This window comes from Chelonia mydas, chromosome 2 (genome assembly GCF_015237465.2).
Source record: "Chelonia mydas isolate rCheMyd1 chromosome 2, rCheMyd1.pri.v2, whole genome shotgun sequence".
Classification (NCBI taxonomy): Eukaryota; Metazoa; Chordata; order Testudines; family Cheloniidae; genus Chelonia; species Chelonia mydas.
The window spans coordinates 69,755,517-69,773,199 of NC_057850.1; the positions used below are offsets into that span (position 1 = coordinate 69,755,517).

The window sequence follows — 17,683 nt, forward strand, 5'->3', positions numbered from 1 at the left end:
GGACCCCCAGAATTTGTGGTGGTGTCCCTGGCCATCTTGGCTAATAGCCATTGACGGACCTATTTTTCTAATTCTATTTTGAATCCATTTATACTTTGGGCCTTCACAACATCCCCTAGCAACAAGTTTCACAGGTTGACTCTGTGTTGTATGAAGAAGTATTTCCTTATGTTTGTTTTAAACATGCTGTCTATTATTACTATGTAATAAAATGAGAAATTAATTTCAAAATTAAAGGGATGATTGTCCCTTTGGCCCCTCACTGGGTAGGGGCTTACAGGGCTTCGGAGTGAGGAAGAGACAGGAATTCCTAATTCTGTTAATTCTATGGATCCAGGCGGGATGGAACACCTGAGATTGATGGAGCCTGGATCTATCAGATGTGGGCAGCTGGTCCTCTTTGTTGTTCCTCTGTCCCTCCTTTCCCACTGGAAAGATACTTCTTTAAGAGCCCTGCTGTCATTGACTCTGTGTATATGATTTATATATATGATATAACGCTGTATGATATTGTCTGGATGATGGGTGAACTGTACCTATGATCAATCTGTGGGCACTTCTTGTCAGCGAAAGGCCTGAACCAGAGTCATAGAATTCAAGGTCAGAAGGGGCCACCAGATCATCTAGTCTGGCCTCCTGTACATCACAGGCCACCAACACCGCCCAGCAACTGCAAACCCAACAACTGAAATTAGACCAAGGTATCACAGCCCTCAGGAGACTAAACTAGTGTATGCCACAGGCAGAGAATAGGAGGGACTGAGGTGTGTCTATGCATGAGACTCCTGCAGTGGCAGGGAGTTGGATAAATGATGTAGACCCAGATGATCTAGGAAAGCAACCTGCACCTCATGCTGTAGAGAAAAGTGAAAAATCCCCAAGGTCACTACCAATCTGACATGGGAGAAAATTCCTTCCCAACCCCACATATGGCTATCAAATACATGCTGAGCATCTGAGAAATAACCAGCTACCCAAGCACACGAGAAAGCGAATTCTCAGTACCACCCCAGAGTACCGGCTCACCTCATTCAGTGTCCTGTCTCCAGCTGTGGCTATCTTCGATGCATTTCTTTCAGATTTGAATCCCATGATTCACCGCACTTTTTACTGGACCACCTTGTTATAGCACCCCCTGTTTACCAACTGTATTACCTCTATGGGATCCAACTAGATTTGGCATCTGCTCTAGAATCTCCAGTGACAGACAACAAAGCTTGTTCAAATCACTCAGAATGATTTATTTGTTCATAGCACCCTCCTTCCCTCTGGAACTAGCCACACCCAATTCCACATCTGCAGAGGTAAGCTTCAAAGGAATTATTGTGTCCAATAGGCATTTTTCAGTAAGAAGAAATTCCAGCTAACTTTTTCTCAGCGCTAATAACAAATGTATTTACTATAAAACCAGTCTTTGCCTTGAGTTTGTTTTCATGTTACTTTTTAATCTTTAATATAAAAGATTCAGAGGGGTGACAACTTTGCATGTACTGATGGAATCTGAACTTCTAGTTCAGAAATTATGCATCTTTTTTCCTGTACAAGTTTCAGAGTAACAGTCGTGTTAGTCTGTATTCGCAAAAAGAAAAGGAGTACTTGTGGCACCTTAGAGACTAACCAATTTATTTGAGCATAAGCTTTCGTGAGCTACAGCTCACTTCATCGGATGCATACTGTGAAAAGTGTAGAAGATCTTTTTATATACACACAAAGCATGAAAAAATACCTCCTCCCACCCCACTCTCCTGCTGGTAATAGCTTATCTAAAGTGACCCCCCCCCCCCCCCGACGTTCTTGTTAAACCCTGGATTTGTGCTGGAAATGGCCCAACTTGATTATCATACACATTGTAAGAAGAGTGGTCACTTTAGATAAGCTATTACCAGCAGGAGAGTGGGGTGGGAGGAGGTATTTTTTCATGCTTTGTGTGTATATAAAAAGATCTTCTACACTTTCCACAGTATGCATCCGATGAAGTGAGCTGTAGCTCACGAAAGCTTATGCTCAAATAAATGGGTTAGTCTCTAAGGTGCCACAAGTACTCCTTTTCTTTTTCCTGTACAGGGTAGTTAATATTAAAATAATAATTTGTTTATTATGTTCTATTATTTTATTCCAGGTAATTTGCTCCAAAGCACCGTTCCTCTCATTTACCTTAGAGTTTATTCTTTACTGCTATTATGTTTTAAATTATAATTTAAATGCAATTCGTCTACATAGTTCATATAAGTAGAGATGGATCCAAGTAATCACTATTGTAGTTTGAAAGAATTGGTCCTACTAGACCAATTGGTTGTGTTGTGTTGTATTGTATTGTAAACTATTGGTTGTATGTTGTCATTCCATTATATCATAACCTGGAGTTAATCAGAGGCAAAGAAAGTTTGAGGTGTATTCCTTTCCAACCCAGCATGTGAGGCATTACCAGTTTCCCTACCTCTCACATGGCCAGTCCGGGGCAGGGATATAAATGGAAAAGAGAAGCTGTTGCAGAGGTGGCTAACTCATAGACATTAAGGTCAAAATAGACAATCATGATTATCTAGTCTGATCTCCCATAAGTTGCAGGGCACAGAACCTCACCCACCTACTCCTGCAATAGTGCCATAACCTCTGGCTGAGTTACTGAAGTCCTTGTTGGGATTCCCTCCGAGACCTCTTTCCACTCAGTTTCCCAAGAACTCAGTTCGACTCCAGCTTTCGTCACTCAGGTATCTTTATTTGGCATACAGCAGTGTTACACTGAGTTGATCAGATTCAAACACAGGGCGAATAGATGCAGGGTCACAGCTTCAAAGTTACACAGAAACCCTCTCCTCTTACGATTAGAAACATCTAATTTCATGCCTAAACTTGTTGATGGAGAGTTTATATCCATTTGTTCTTGTACCGACATTGGCCATTAACTTAAATAACTCCTCTCCCTCCCTCGTGCTTATCCCTCTGATATATTTATAGAAAGCAATCATATATCTCTTCAGCCTACTTTTTGTTAGGCTAAACAAGACAAGTTCCTTAAGTCTCCTCTCGTATGGTAGGTTTTACATTCCTCTAATCATCCTAGTAGCCCTTCTCTGCATCTGTTCCAGTTTGAATTCGTCTGTCTTAACATGGGAAACCAGAATTGCACCCAGTATTCCACATCAGGTCTCACCAGTGCCTTGTATAATGGTAATAATACTTCCCTGTCTCTACTGGAAATACCTCACTGGATGCATCCTAAGATTTAATTAGCCTTTTCACAGCCATATCACATTAGCTGCTCATAGTCATCCTGTCATCAACCAATACACCCAGGTCTTTCTCCTACTCTGTTGCTTCCAGCTGGTACATCCCCAACTTATAGCAGAATATAACTGTGACATACCTATGGTACAGTCCAGACTAATGAGTAGACATATCACCCTGTCCTCTAAGATGGGGTGTCAAGGTTCCTTCCCCACTCTGAACTCTAGGGTACAGATGTGGGGACCTGCATGAAAGACCTTTAAGCTTATTCTTACCAGCTTAGGTTAAAACTTCCCCAAGGTACAAACTTTGCCTTGTCCTTTAACTGTATGCTCCCACCACCAAGCGTTTTAAACAAAGAACAGGGAAAAAGCCCACTTGGAGACATCTTCCCCCAAAATATCCCCCCAATCCCTACACCCCCTTTCCTGGGGAAGGCTTGATAAGAATCCTCACCAGTTTGTACAGGTGAACACAGACCCTTGGATCTTAAGAACAATGAAAAATTGACCAGGTTCTTAAAAGAATTTTAATTAAAGAAAAGGTGAAAGAATCACCTCTGTAAAATCAGGATGATAAATACCTTACAGGGTAATCAGATTCGAAACATACAGAATCTCTCTAAGCAAAACCTTAAATTACAAAAAGACACAAAACCAGGAATATACATTCCCTCCAGCACAGCTTATTTTACCAGCCATTAAACAAAAGGAAACCTAACGCATTTCTAGCTAGATTACTTACTAACTTAACAGGAGTTGTAAGGCTGCATTCCTGATATGTTCCCGACAAAAGCATCACACAGACAGACAAACCCTTTGTTCCACCCCCCCCCTCCAGCTTTGAAAGTATCTTGTCCCCTCATTGGTCCCCCTTCGATTTCATTGGTCATTTTGGGTCAGGTGCCAGCGAGGTTATCCTAGCTTCTTAACTCTTTACTGGTGAAATGGTTTTGCCTCTGGCCAGGAGGGATTTTATAGCACTGGACAGAAAGGTGGTTACCCTTCCCTTTATATTTATGACATGGGGTTCCTTTTCCATTGCTTTGCAGCTGTAGCCTCCAGTTTGGACTTCTCACAAACAGCCTCCAGCTATGTCTCTGTGTGTGTTGCAGCCCACCAGCAACACCTTGGCTCTCACCAGCCTTGGTTATACTGCAAGGTGACCCAAACACACTGTCAGTCTTAGATTTCCCCCCAGAAATATATGTCCTGTACTGCACAGCCCTCTCCAGGACAATACAAGTATGTTAAGTCCATTATTTATTTAAGATAATACTATGCCATCTTACTAGTTCTTCAGACATTTCAATTTAAACACACCGGATTAGATAAAACAATAAAGCAAGATTATTAACTACAGAGGGATAGATTTTAAGTGAATACCAGTAATGAGGCATAAAAGTCAGAAATGGTTACAAGAAAAATAAAGATAAAACACAACTAATGCCTACCTTACCAAACTATGTTAAAGTCAAAGCGAAGTTTTTCTCTCCACATGCTTTCAACAGTCTTACTGGCTAAACTTCTTAGGCCAGGACCCCTTCTTCTGTTTAATGGCTGCTCCTTTGTCCCATTCTGTGCAGTGAATCGATGGACAGAAAGGGAAGAAGAGGGGGTGCGTTGGGGTGTCTTTTTATAGTTTGTTGCCTGTTTTGAGAAGCATTTCCAGCTGGGAGAAAGGCAACAGGCAGTCTGTGTGGAAGGCAACTCCATGCTGTTTCTTTGCTAAGATGTAGATTTTGTTTGCCCTTGTCCCCTTTCCTGCCAAAGAATGGCCACTTAGCAAGTAATGGCCTATCAGCTTCACATATAACACTGCTATATGCATTTTGCCATGATATTACTGGTCACCAAACTGAGTTTTTAAATATCTCACAAGGCATACTTTATGCAAAGATTATTGCAATAGTGTTCAGGATGTGGACACAAGAGTACATTCTGTCACAACTACCTAAGTACATGACCTTGCACTTTGCACTATTAAATTTCATCCCATTTCTATTACTCCAGTTTTCCAGGTCATCCAAATCTTGTATGATATTCTGGTCCTCCTTTGTATTGGCAATGTTTCGCAACTCTCTGTCATCCACAAATTTTATTAGCATACTCCCGTTTTTGTGCTAAGCTTATTAATTAAAATGTTAAATAAGATTGGTCACAAGACCAATCTCTGAGAAACTCCACTGGGAACCTCCCTCCACACTGACAGTACACCTTTCAGTATGACCTGCTGTCGTCTCCCCTTTACCCAGTTTCTTAGTAACATATATTTTGTAATGGAGTTTATTACAAGAGAAATTTATTGTGGGCAGAGTGTGGCACTGATGTACAGTGAGCTACAATGGAAATGTGTGGAAGAGCTTTAGAGGACTGTTTTCAGTAGTGAAAATATTATAAATAACTGAAAGAATATTCTGATTTCTGCAGGGTATTTTTGTGTGGTTTATGGAACTGGATAAATTAGCTATGGAGAGGATGTAAAAACCTTTTACCAGTAGTCTATCCCATGCCAATCCTAGATTCATTCCTACAGTATACTTTCCAGTGCTTTATTAATTTATTCAGTTCAGTTTTAAATTACTGAAATAATGGATCATTCACCACCTTCAGTGGAGTGTCTTCTGTAGGCTAATATATTTTTCTGTTTAAAGACGATTTTCCAATGTTCAGCCTGTTTTTCCTTTGCCCAGTTTCCTCCTATCAGTTTATTCTCATCCCCGGTGCATTCTTTCTCTTTGATGTTTCTATCCGCCAAATACTTGTAGACAGTTCTAATATCTCCCTTAGCCTTTGTTTGGCCAAGCTATTATGTTTCTTTTTATCTTTCTTCATAAATCAGTCCCTTCAGCCCTTTAAATATTGTCAGTTGTTCTTCTCTGAATTTTCTCCAGTTTATCTAAAACTTTCTGTCATTCAGGCTCAAGAACTAAATGCAGTATTCTCGGTCTGGTTTCATCAGAGATTATTACCTCCCTAGTCCATGACACAATGTCTCTGCTTTAAAAACAGAAACAAAATATTTTTTTTGCTCTCATATTGCATTGCTAGCTGAAATTTAATTTGCACTATCACTCTTAGTCCTCTTTCAGCATTACTGCCTTCCAGATATCTGCCTCCCCTTGATAAGGCTTCTCTCCCTCCTCCCTCATCTTCCAGCTATATTAGCTTGCGTTTTCCATCTTAAATATCGGTTGGGTTGTTACCTGCCCATATTTCAGACCTATTTTATATAGTTTTAGCATTTCTGTATATTATTTTTTAGCCCTCTCTGGTATTCACATCACGCCCCATTTTAGCTGTTGTTGCTATCACTTCAGTGTTTCCTCCACAGCCCATTCCTGCCCCCTGTTTAAATCAATAGGAGATTTGCCATTAACTTCTCCAGGAGCAGGAGCAGACCCACAGTCTATCAGAAATTCAGTAAGGCCTATATCATGACAAACACTTTATGATAAAGAGACTTCTATCCAGGTATAAACACCATTAATTAATATTGAACTTAAGAATCTTACATGGATTCTTACACTTCTCTTTTATATGAGATCAATTAATTTCTTCAAATGTTGTGTTTCAGAGTTTCGCTACAATGACCTGGTTTCCCCACACTACCTCAGTCTGATTGCCAATCTCTCTGGATGTACAGCTCACAGGCGTTTCCCAAACTGCTCTGACATCTGTTTCCATCAAAAGTACAGAAGCTACGATGGAACATGCAACAACCTACAGCACCCAATGTGGGGTGCCTCTTTGATTGCTTTCGAACGGATCCTTAAACCTGTGTACGAAAATGGCTTTAACTTACCCAGGAGTGTCAGTCATGACTCTTTGTATAATGGCTATCCTCTTCCACTACCAAGGCTTATTTCAATAGAAATGATTGGTACAGAGACCATAACTCCTGATGATAGGTACACTCATATGCTTATGCAGTGGGGCCAGCTTTTAGACCATGACTTGGATCAGACAGTGCCTGCACTGAGTATGTCTCGTTTTTCTGATGGACAGTCTTGTAGCTCAGTGTGTACTAATGATCCACCTTGCTTCCCCATCATTATTCCTCAGAATGATCCCCGAGTGACAAATTCTAAATGTATGTTCTTTGTTCGCTCAAGCCCAGTTTGCGGTAGTGGGATGACTTCTTTAATAATGAATTCAGTCTATGCAAGGGAGCAGATAAACCATCTAACATCATATATCGATGCTTCTAATGTTTATGCAAGCTCTGACAGGGAGTCAGAAGAGTTAAGGGATAATACAAATCAACATGGTCTCCTCAAGGAAGGCCTGCTTGTCCCATCTTCTGGAAAGCACTTATTACCATTTGCCACAGGTCCCCCAACTGAATGCACAAGAGATGAAAATGAAAGCTCCTTACCTTGCTTCCTTGCAGGAGATCACCGAGCGAATGAGCAGCTGGGCCTCACAGCCATGCACACTTTGTGGTTCCGTGAACATAACCGCATAGCAAGGGCACTGTTGAAAATGAACCCACACTGGGATGGAGATACTATTTACAATGAAGCCAGAAAGATTGTTGGTGCACAGATGCAACATATTACCTATAGCCACTGGCTACCCAAGATCCTTGGTGACCACGGCATGAAGATGATGGGTGACTACAAAGGCTATAACCCCAATGTCAATGCCGGGATTATTAATGCCTTTGCAACTGCAGCTTTTAGGTTTGGCCACACATTGATCAATCCGATTCTTTATCGGTTGAATGAGACCTTTGGAGAAATCTCACAAGGCCACCTTTCACTTCACAAAGCTTTCTTTTCACCATTCCGGATAATCCAGGAAGGTGGCATTGATCCACTTCTGCGTGGTCTTTTTGGTGTTGCTGGTAAAATGCGAGTACCTTCTCAGCTTTTGAACCTGGAGCTGACCGAGAGGCTTTTCTCCATGGCACACTCAGTGGCTCTGGATCTGGCAGCTACGAATATCCAGAGGGGGCGTGACCATGGGATTCCTCCGTACGTTGACTATAGGGTTTTCTGTAATTTAACCTCAGTTGAGACGTTTGAGGATCTTCACAATGAGATTAAAGAGCCAAAGATTAGAGAAAAGCTGAAAAAGTGAGTATTAGTGAAAATACACTTATTGTGTGTGATACATGGCAGTTAATACTATATCTTAATGTCTCATCAGAGGCCATGGCAAGTCCGTTTGTTTTTAAATGGTTTTAAAATTGCAAACTCCCTCTTAAAATCTTAGTCACACACCTCTCTCCCTCTCCATGCAATTTTTTCTTGTTTTTCAAACAAGATGATTGCGATCTCTCTTCTTCCAGATCTCGATCTCCCTTCCTCTATCTTCCCTCAGCCTTTCTCAGACCTTTTCCTTCTTCTTCCAAATAACTGGCACTGACCTCTTTTTGCCTGCTCTCCTCAAGTGCTCCACCTACCTCTTTGACCCTATTTCTCTCCCATCTGAACTCTCTTACCCCCACTTTTAATCTCTCCTCTTCTCTTCTAATTAACTTGTCATTCTCCTCTGGCTTCTTTCCGTCAACATACAAGCATGATAAGGTTTCCCCATCCTCAGTCCTATTTCTCTCTCCAGCTATTCTTCCTTCCTTCCTTCCTTCCTTCCTGTCCTCTCCAAACACACTGGATGAGCCATTTATAGCTCTTTACCTGAGTTTCTTTCCATCATCTCTATCCTGGATCCCCTGCCCCCAGTCTGGCTTCCACCCTTTCCACTCCACCAAAACTGCTCACACAAGATTTCTAACAAGCCTTTCTTGACCAAATCTACAGACCTCTACTCCATCCTTATCCTCCTTAATTTTTTAGCTGTGTTTGACAGTGTTGATCATATCCTCTTCCTCAGCAACTTATCCTTTCTTGCTTTTTTTATAGTTTTCTACTGGTTCTCCTTCTCTCATCACTCTTCCAGCGTCTTTTAGGTGGCTTCTCCTCTATTCTCCCTTTACTGTGGAGTCTGGCAGAGCTCTGTTTTTTGGCTCCTTCTTCTGATTTGTATGCCTTTTCTCTGGGTGATCTCATCTGCTCACATACTCCCAGCTACTGTCTGTACATTGAAGATGACCAGAGCTACCTCTCTACTCTTTATCTGACACTCCTCACCTAGTCCTGCATCTCACATGGTTTAATCTCGCATCTACTTCTGATGTATTGCCATCAACTTAAATTTAATATGAGCAAAACAAAACTCCTTATCTGTCCTCTGAAATCTTCTCTGCTTCCCCCACTTACTGTCAAACACACCATTCTTTCATTTCTTTCTTGATGCCTGGCTTATCTGCTTCTCCCAAAAGTGTTTCTGGGCTGATTCCATGCTGAACTCTTTACATGAGGAATCCCCTTCCTAAACTAGTTCACAAGGACACTGATCTGATCACTGTAATTACTCCTCAGGACCCACAGCTGTTGTGAGGCCTAGTCAACAAAAGAGTGTGCAGAGATATTAATTTGTGATGATCTGGAAATGGAACAGATTTCCACCAAATAGCACATTAACCCTCAATGAGTTACAATATTATCTCACTGATGAGATGCCCCCATCTTTCCTCCTGCAGTCTCCTCCATACTGTTGTTTCCCCTCAACCCAGTGATGTTATGTCCAATATTAGCTTGAAAGTACTTTTGTTTAGCCAAGCAACCAGAAAGCTTGTTCGTTGTGTGGTATAAATAATAATAATTTAAATGGCAAATGGTAGATTCATAGATTCCTAGATACTAAGGTCAGAAGGGACCATTATGATCATCTAGTCTGACCTCCTGCACAACGCAGGCCACAGAATTTCACACACCCACTCCTGCGAAAAACCTCTCACCTATGTCTGAGCTATTGAAGTCCTCAAATCGTGGTTTAAAGACTTCAAGGAGCAGAGAATCCTCCAGCAAGTGACCCGTGCCCCATGCTACAGAGGAAGGCGAAAAACCTCCAGGGCCTCTTCCAATCTGCCCTGGAGGAAAATTCCGTCCCGACCCCAAATATGGCGATCAGCTAAACCCTGAGCATATGGGCAAGATTCACCAGGCAGATACTACAGAAAATTCTTTCCTGGGTAACTCAGATCCCACCCCATCTAATATCCCTTACTAAAGATCCCTTACTAAAGATCTGTTGCAGAATGAGTGCAGTAGAAAGCATTTCCCCATGTTAATGTGGTTCTAGTCTCTCTAATGTGCCTCAACCCTAGCTTGGAGGGACCATAATTAAAAGTGAAATGATAGGCATAAAAATGACCTATTTGCTTCTCTGTTGGACTCCCAACAATGCTGGTAATTAGTGCCATCATGACTAACACTACTGGGTTTTTCTGATGCAAACACCTGTGCATTTGGAAGTGGACTGTGATGATGAACTCATTCCATGTAGGCTAACAAACAGTAGTCAGATAGTAATGATTTTCTGTCATCCCTGACCTAAGCTGGATTCAAACTCTTGACCTAAGGTGACTGGTGCTCTGTCCTTTTGCTTATGTTTATGGAGAAATATAGGGATTTGATTTTTTTTATGAAGGCTCTGAGCATTTCCAAGAAAATATATGTAACCCTTCTTACTGGAATAAAGTCTCACTAGCTGTACATGGCTTGCAGAGGTGTTTAACATATATAACACATTATAGAGATAATGTAGTATAGCAAATTTTTTAAACTTATGTTTTCTTTCACTAGCCTGTAAATATGATGAAATAAGGAACTAGTAATTGTTTATACTGAACTCTAGAGAGCTTGACAAAATAAATAGCAACTCAGCCTTCCCTTTGTGTTGTTAAAAGCATGGGGGAGGTCAATGACATGACTAGTTAGCTTCTCATTCTCTAAGGGTATGTCTGCACTGGAGCTGAGGTGTAATTTCCAGCTTGGACAGATGTACTCATGCTAGTTCTGACTGAGCTAGTGGACTAAAAATAGCAGCATAGCTAGCTCCCCTGAATGCAGTCCCATCTGAAACACTAGTAGTAGTGTGTATTCAGGACATCTAACCTGTCCCACCACCTGTACCCTGATAGCTACACTGCTATTATTAGCAAGCTAGCTTGATCAGTGCTAGTGCAGGTATGTCTCCTCAAGCTGGATATTACACCTCTAGCTCTGGTGTAGTGTGATGGGTTGTACGAGGTCCACGCTGGTGAACTGATGGTTAAAGAGAAGCTCTGGGCCCAGAAGGTGCTGTCCAGCCGCTCCTGCTGGGCAATCTCACATTGGAGGTGGGGCTCAAAAGGGAGCAACTCCTCTCAGTCTGGGCAGACAGAGCAGAGGAGAAGACATGTGCTGCAAGCTCCTGCAGAGAAGCTGCTGGGGCTCCACACAGTTGAGACCATGCTCCACTGACAAGCTGCCACAGGCCCTTCACTCTACAGAGGCAGGGAATAGCAAGCCATGCTGATGGAGAAAGTGTGGTGATCCAGCATGCTATTAAAGAGAACTTCAGGGGTAATCTAGAAACTGACCAGTGGCAAAGATGGAGGAACCAAAGCTGGAGCCCAGGGAACAAGTATAAGGGCACCCACACTAGGTCACATATTGAAACTGTTGTTCACCGGGCCCTGGTTTGGAACCTGGTGGAATAGGGAGGGCCCGAGTTCCCCTACCCCCAGCTGTGGACCCTCGCTAGTGGGCGGTTCTGCCAGGTTCAGATCTCTAGCTCCTAATGTATAGTCATATCTTCCTTAGCTGCTGCTTTAGTTTCAGGGTATGTGTAGATGATCCACACCTTGTCTCCAGATTAAGAGGACCTGTTTCTGACCCCTTCACAGTTCTTCTGCTCACAAGTTGTACAAATGACCAGGATTCAGATCTTAGCAGTGCATTTCTTTTTCATGAACAATATATTCAAATGCTATGTGAATCAATACTGTGCATTGCTTCCCTACTGTGCAAACAAAATGTACTCAAAAGTATTCATACTGAATGTGTACGTAATTTGTTTACTGCAATTGGAATCTAAAATTGTATAATCCTACACAAAAAATATACAGCACTACTGCTTTTTATGTAGCACTGTACACATCATTGGTTTCAAAGTGCAGAAAAGTATATAGAACAAAACAATTATCATTACTGATAAAAATGCAACAGTGAACAAGAAAGCTTTAAGATGTCACTTAAAAACAGATAAGGCATTTTGAGATAAGCTATTCATTTCAATCAGTAGGAACATAGACACAGAAATCTGTATTCAGTGATTCTATGACTAGAAACTGAAACTTTAAAAGGTGACAATGTGGAACATAACCTGAATGAAATCAGACATCAGAAATGCACTGGGCAGGTGAAAACCAAAATATAAAAGTGAATATTTTTGTTGAGCAGCCAGTGTCAGGATGCTAAAACACACAGACTGTGGTTGAAAGTTTCAGAATCCTACTAGAGCAGGCTTCTGAGCAAGATGAAGGTTGCACAATCACCTTTTCCAGTAACAAAGACCAAAAGAGATTAAATCATCTGAGAATCTGCTACGAGCAAAAGTGGTCAACATTTAGCAACACAGTTCCATTCTATGTGGAACTTGAAAATGGAGATGGAACCTTGGCTGCAAAATTCAGTTGCAAAATTTGATCTCACTTCCTTCCCCATAGTTCAGGGCTCAGATCTGGAGTTTTCATGAAAGCCCATTTTTATAACTAGATCTATTGATTTTCACTTTCACACGCTCACATGCAGAAATATTTACATGAAAGTCCATTAATTTTTCATGGGGAAATGCTGTCGTTTGTAGTAGCAAATATGATTTTTATACCCCCACTGCAAATTTGCAGCCCAAAAAGTATTTGCGAATTGTTACACATTTATCTCAGATAAAATGCCTTTTTTTCAGTAACCCATAATCATTTTATATTTTATTTTCTAGTGTACTTTTCCCTTAGATATTGCTATTTCTGAGTTATATTTATTCATGTTTGTGTTTCTGTTACTTCAGAAGTGTGCTTTAGAGTATGTACTCTGAACATTAGTTTATTCATCCATTCAGTAGTCTCTTGTGCCAAGATTTTGGAAAAGAGATTCCTAAAGTTACGCTTTGAATCTATAATTAAGTGGGTCTGACTTTTAAAAGTACTGAAAACCCAGCATCTCTCATTGACTTCAGGCACCTATGCAGTTGTTATGGTCTTGGCCCAGAAACTGTATATCTCTTTTGACTATTTCTGTTTGTCATCTCTTGTTTTTCCAGTAGAGACACAATCATTTATCCAGTGTGACATAAGGGCTTCAGTTAGTTTTGTAGCTTAAGAAAAGTCCCGAAGAGTCACTTATCTTATTCAGTTATGATTTTTAATCACTGTGTATCCCCATACAATTCTCCTCATTTGAGCTAATATTACAATCTCAGGTCTTAGTGCTAAGAAGTTTGAATCAAGTCAACAAGCTGATGGTCTTTTTCAAAAGAAAAGTTTTCATTCTCACATTCCTTTCTCCACTCCCAACATGCCCTGTTGCTTTCCTTGTCCACCCTCCCAACAATTTTTTCAGTGCAATTATTGTTAGAACTTGAGCTGAAGTAGTGGGAAAATGCTCTTGAGAAAAAATAATCATCTTCCCTTTGTCTTTTTTTTTTTTAATTGTTCCCCAAGAGGCCCGTTGTTGTTTCCTCTTTGGTCAATAACATGTTAGGAATAATTCAAGACAGTAGTGGTTTTAAGTGAAGTCATCTAGAACAAGTACCTTGGTGTAAGAAATCCTTACACCTTTGTTATTAAGGTGTTTCAGAGCAGAATCAGCAGTAATTGTCTTGCACAAAGAGCGCTACTTTTTTCTAGTCTCATTTCTCTGAGCCAGTACAGACTGAATGCTCTGCATTGCTTCCTAGAGGAAAAAGGGAGTGGGTTGTTTATAGATTCATAGATACTAAGGTCAGAAGGGATCATTATGATCATCTAGTCCGACCTCCTGCACAACGCAGGCCACGGAATCTCACCCACCCACTCCTGCGAAAAACCTCTCACCTAGTCTGAGCTATTGAAGTCCTCAAATTGTAGTTTAAAGACTTCAAGGAGCAGAGAATCCTCCAGCAAGTGACCCAGACCCCATTCTCCAGAGGAAGGCGAAAAACCTCCAGGGCCTCTTCCAATCTGCCCTGGAGGAAAATTCCTTCACGACCCCAAATATGGCAATCAGCTAAACCCTGAGCATATGGGCAAGATTCACCAGCCAGATACCCAGGAAAGAATTTTCTGTAGTAACTCAGATCCCACCCCATCTAACGTCCCATCAGGCCTATTTACCATGAATATTTAAAGATCAATTAATTACCAAAATCATGTTATCCCATCATACCATCTCCTCCATAAACTTATTGAGTTTAATCTTAGAGCCAGATAGATCTTTTGCCCCCACTGCTTCCCTTGGAAGGCTATTCCAAAACTTCATTCCTCTGATGGTTAGAAACCTTCATCTAATTTCAAGTCTAAACTTCCCAATGACCAGTTTATATCCATTTGTTCTTGTGTCCACATTGGTACTGAGCTTAAATAATTCCTCTCCCTCTCCAGTATTTATCCCTCTGATATATTTATAGACGGCAAACATATCTCCCCTCAACCTTCTTTTAGTTAGGCTAAACAAGCCAAACTCCTTGAGTCTCCTTTCATAAGACAAGTTTTCCATTCCTCGGATCATCCTAGTAGCCCTTGTCTGTACCTGTTCCAGTTTGAATTCATTCTTCTTAAACATGGGAGACCAGAACTGCACACAGTATTCCAGGTGAGGTCTCCCCAGTGCCTTGTGTAACATTACTAAAACCTCCTTATCCCTACTGGAAATACCTCTCCTGATGCATCCCAAGACCACATTAGCTTTTTTCACAGCCATATCACATTGGCGGCTCATAGTTATCCTATGATCAACCAATACTCCAAGATCCTTCTCCTCCTCCATTACTTCTAATTGATGCGTCCAACTAAAATTCTTGGTATTAATCCCTAAATGCATGACCTTACACTTCTCACTATTAAATTTCATCCTATTACTAATACTCCAGTTTACAAGGTCATCCAGATCCTCCTGTAGGATATCCCTGTCCTTCTCTAAATTGGCAGTACCTCCCAGCTTTGTATCATCCGCAGACTTTATTAGCACACTCCCACTTTTTGTGCCGAGGTCAGTAATAAAAAGATTAAATAGGATTGGTCCCAAAACTGATCCCTGAGGAACTCCACTGGTAACCTCCCTCCAGCCTGACAGTTCACCTTTCAGTAGGACCCGCTGTAGTCTCCCTGTTAACCAATTCCTTATCCACCTTTCAATTTTCCTATTGATCCCCATCTTATCCAATTTAACTAATAATTCTCCATGTGGCACGGTATCAAACGCATTACTGAAATCTAGGTAAATTAGATCCACTGCATTTCCTTTGTCTAAAAAATCTGTTACTTTCTCAAAGAAGGAGATCAGGTTGGTTTGGCACGATCTACCTTTTGTAAAACCATGTTGTATTTTGTCCCATTTACCATTGATCTCCATGTCCTTAACTACTTTCTCCTTCAAAATTTTTTCCAAGACCTTGCATACTACAGATGTCAAACTAACAGGCCTGTAGTTACCCGGATCACTTTTTTTCCCTTTCTTAAAAATAGGAACTATGTTAGCAATTCTCCAATCATACAGTACAACCCCTGAGTTTACAGATTCATTAAAAATTCTTGCTAATGGGCTTGCAATTTCGTGTGCCAATTCCTTTAATATTCTTGGATGAAGATTATCTGGGCCCCCCGATTTAATCCCATTAAACTGTTCGAGTTTCAGTTCTACCTCAGATATGGTAATGTCTACCTCCATATCCTCATTCCCATTTGTCATGCTACCATTATCCCTAAGATCCTCTTTAGCCTTATTAAAGACTGAGGCAAAGTATTTGTTTAGATATTGGGCCATGCCTAGATTATCCTTGACCTCCACTCAGTCCTCAGTGTTTAGCAGTCCCACTTCTTCTTTCTTCGTTTTCTTCTTATTTATTTGGCTATAGAACCTTTTACTGTTGGTTTTAATTCCCTTTGCACAGTCCAACTCTACTTGACTTTTAGCCTTTCTCACTTTATCCCAACATGTTCTGACCTCAATAAGGTAGCTTTCCTTGCTGATCCCTCCCATCTTCCACTCCCTGTATGCTTTCTGCTTTTTCTTAATCACCTCTCTGAGATGTTTTCTCATCCAGCTTGGTCTACAACTCCTGCCTATGAATTTTTTCCCCCTTCTTGGGATGCAGGCTTCCGATAGCTTCTGCAGCTTTGATTTAAAGTAATCCCAGGCCGTCTCTGCCTCTAGATCCATAAGTTCTTCAGTCCTATCCACTTCCCTCACTAATTTCCTTAATTTTTGAAAGTCAGCCCTTTTGAAATCAAAAACCCTAGTTGCAGATTTATTTTTGTTAATCCTTCCATTCAGTTTGAACTGAATTAGCTCATGATCACTTGAACCAAGATTATCCCCTACAACCACTTCTTCTATGAGGTCCTAACTACTCACCAAAACCAAATCTAAAATGGCAGCCCCTCTAGTCGGTTCAGCAACTACTTGATGAAGGAATCCATCAGCTATCACATCTAGGAAAATCTGAGCCCTATTATCATTACTAGCACTCATCCTCCAGTCTATATCTGGGAAGTTAAAGTCTCCCATGATCATGCAGTTTCCATTAGTATTTACTTCATTAAAAACATTAAAAAGGGCTCTATCCATATCCAAATTAGATCCCGGAGGTCTATAGCACACCCCAAGCACTATCGCAGGGGAGGCTCTAATAGTTTTCTTCCCCAATGTAATTTTTGCCCAGATGGACTCTGTCTTATCCATTCCATCGCTTCTTATTTCTTTACATTCTACCTCATCAGTGATATACAATGCCACTCCACCACCTTTACCTTTATTTCGGTCTTTCCTAAACAGCACATACCCTTCAATACCTGTAGTCCAGTCATGACTACTATTCCACCATGTTTCTGTTATCCCTATAATATCTGGTTTCACTTCCTGCACCAGTAGCTCTAGTTCCTCCATTTTGTTACCTAGGCTCCTCGCATTGGTGTACAAACATCTTAATTTTTGCTGTTTTGGCCTCGCTCACATTCTGTACCCTATTAGTGGGTTACTGAACAGTGATCCTCTCCAACCAGGTGTAATGTTGATGGAATCAATAAAATCCATTCAGTCTTCAGTGAGAAACATGATAGTTACCACAGAGGGGTAAGAGAATAAATGTGTTGAGATGGGTGAATTGGGGGCAGGATGGGGAAATAAAAAGGATCCTCAAAGGCAGATAAAGGGATGTAGAAAACCCAGCTGAGAGAAGAAAAAACTCAACGTAGAAATATAATATTGTGCTGCTTGTGTGCTGTGACAGTATGGGTTTGTTTTTCTTAGGCAGATGAACATGGTGAAAATTTAGAACAGAAATTGGCCTTGTTACAGAAAACTCAGACTAGCTCACAGTCATAAGTGAGAACAAGACCTATAACACAGAAAATTTTACAAATAGAAATA

At 40.9% G+C, this 17,683-nt stretch overlaps 1 protein-coding gene across 1 annotated transcript in view; it reads left to right on the forward strand.

The window, feature by feature from the left end:
* The window catches only part of PXDNL (peroxidasin like), a 285,265-nt gene that overhangs the window by 219,784 nt on the left and 47,798 nt on the right, over window positions 1–17,683 (forward strand). Inside the window, exon 17 of the mRNA XM_007058778.4 lies at window positions 6,805–8,308. Coding sequence (XP_007058840.2) covers window positions 6,805–8,308 — 1,504 coding nt within the window. The remainder of the gene's footprint in view (window positions 1–6,804; window positions 8,309–17,683) is intronic.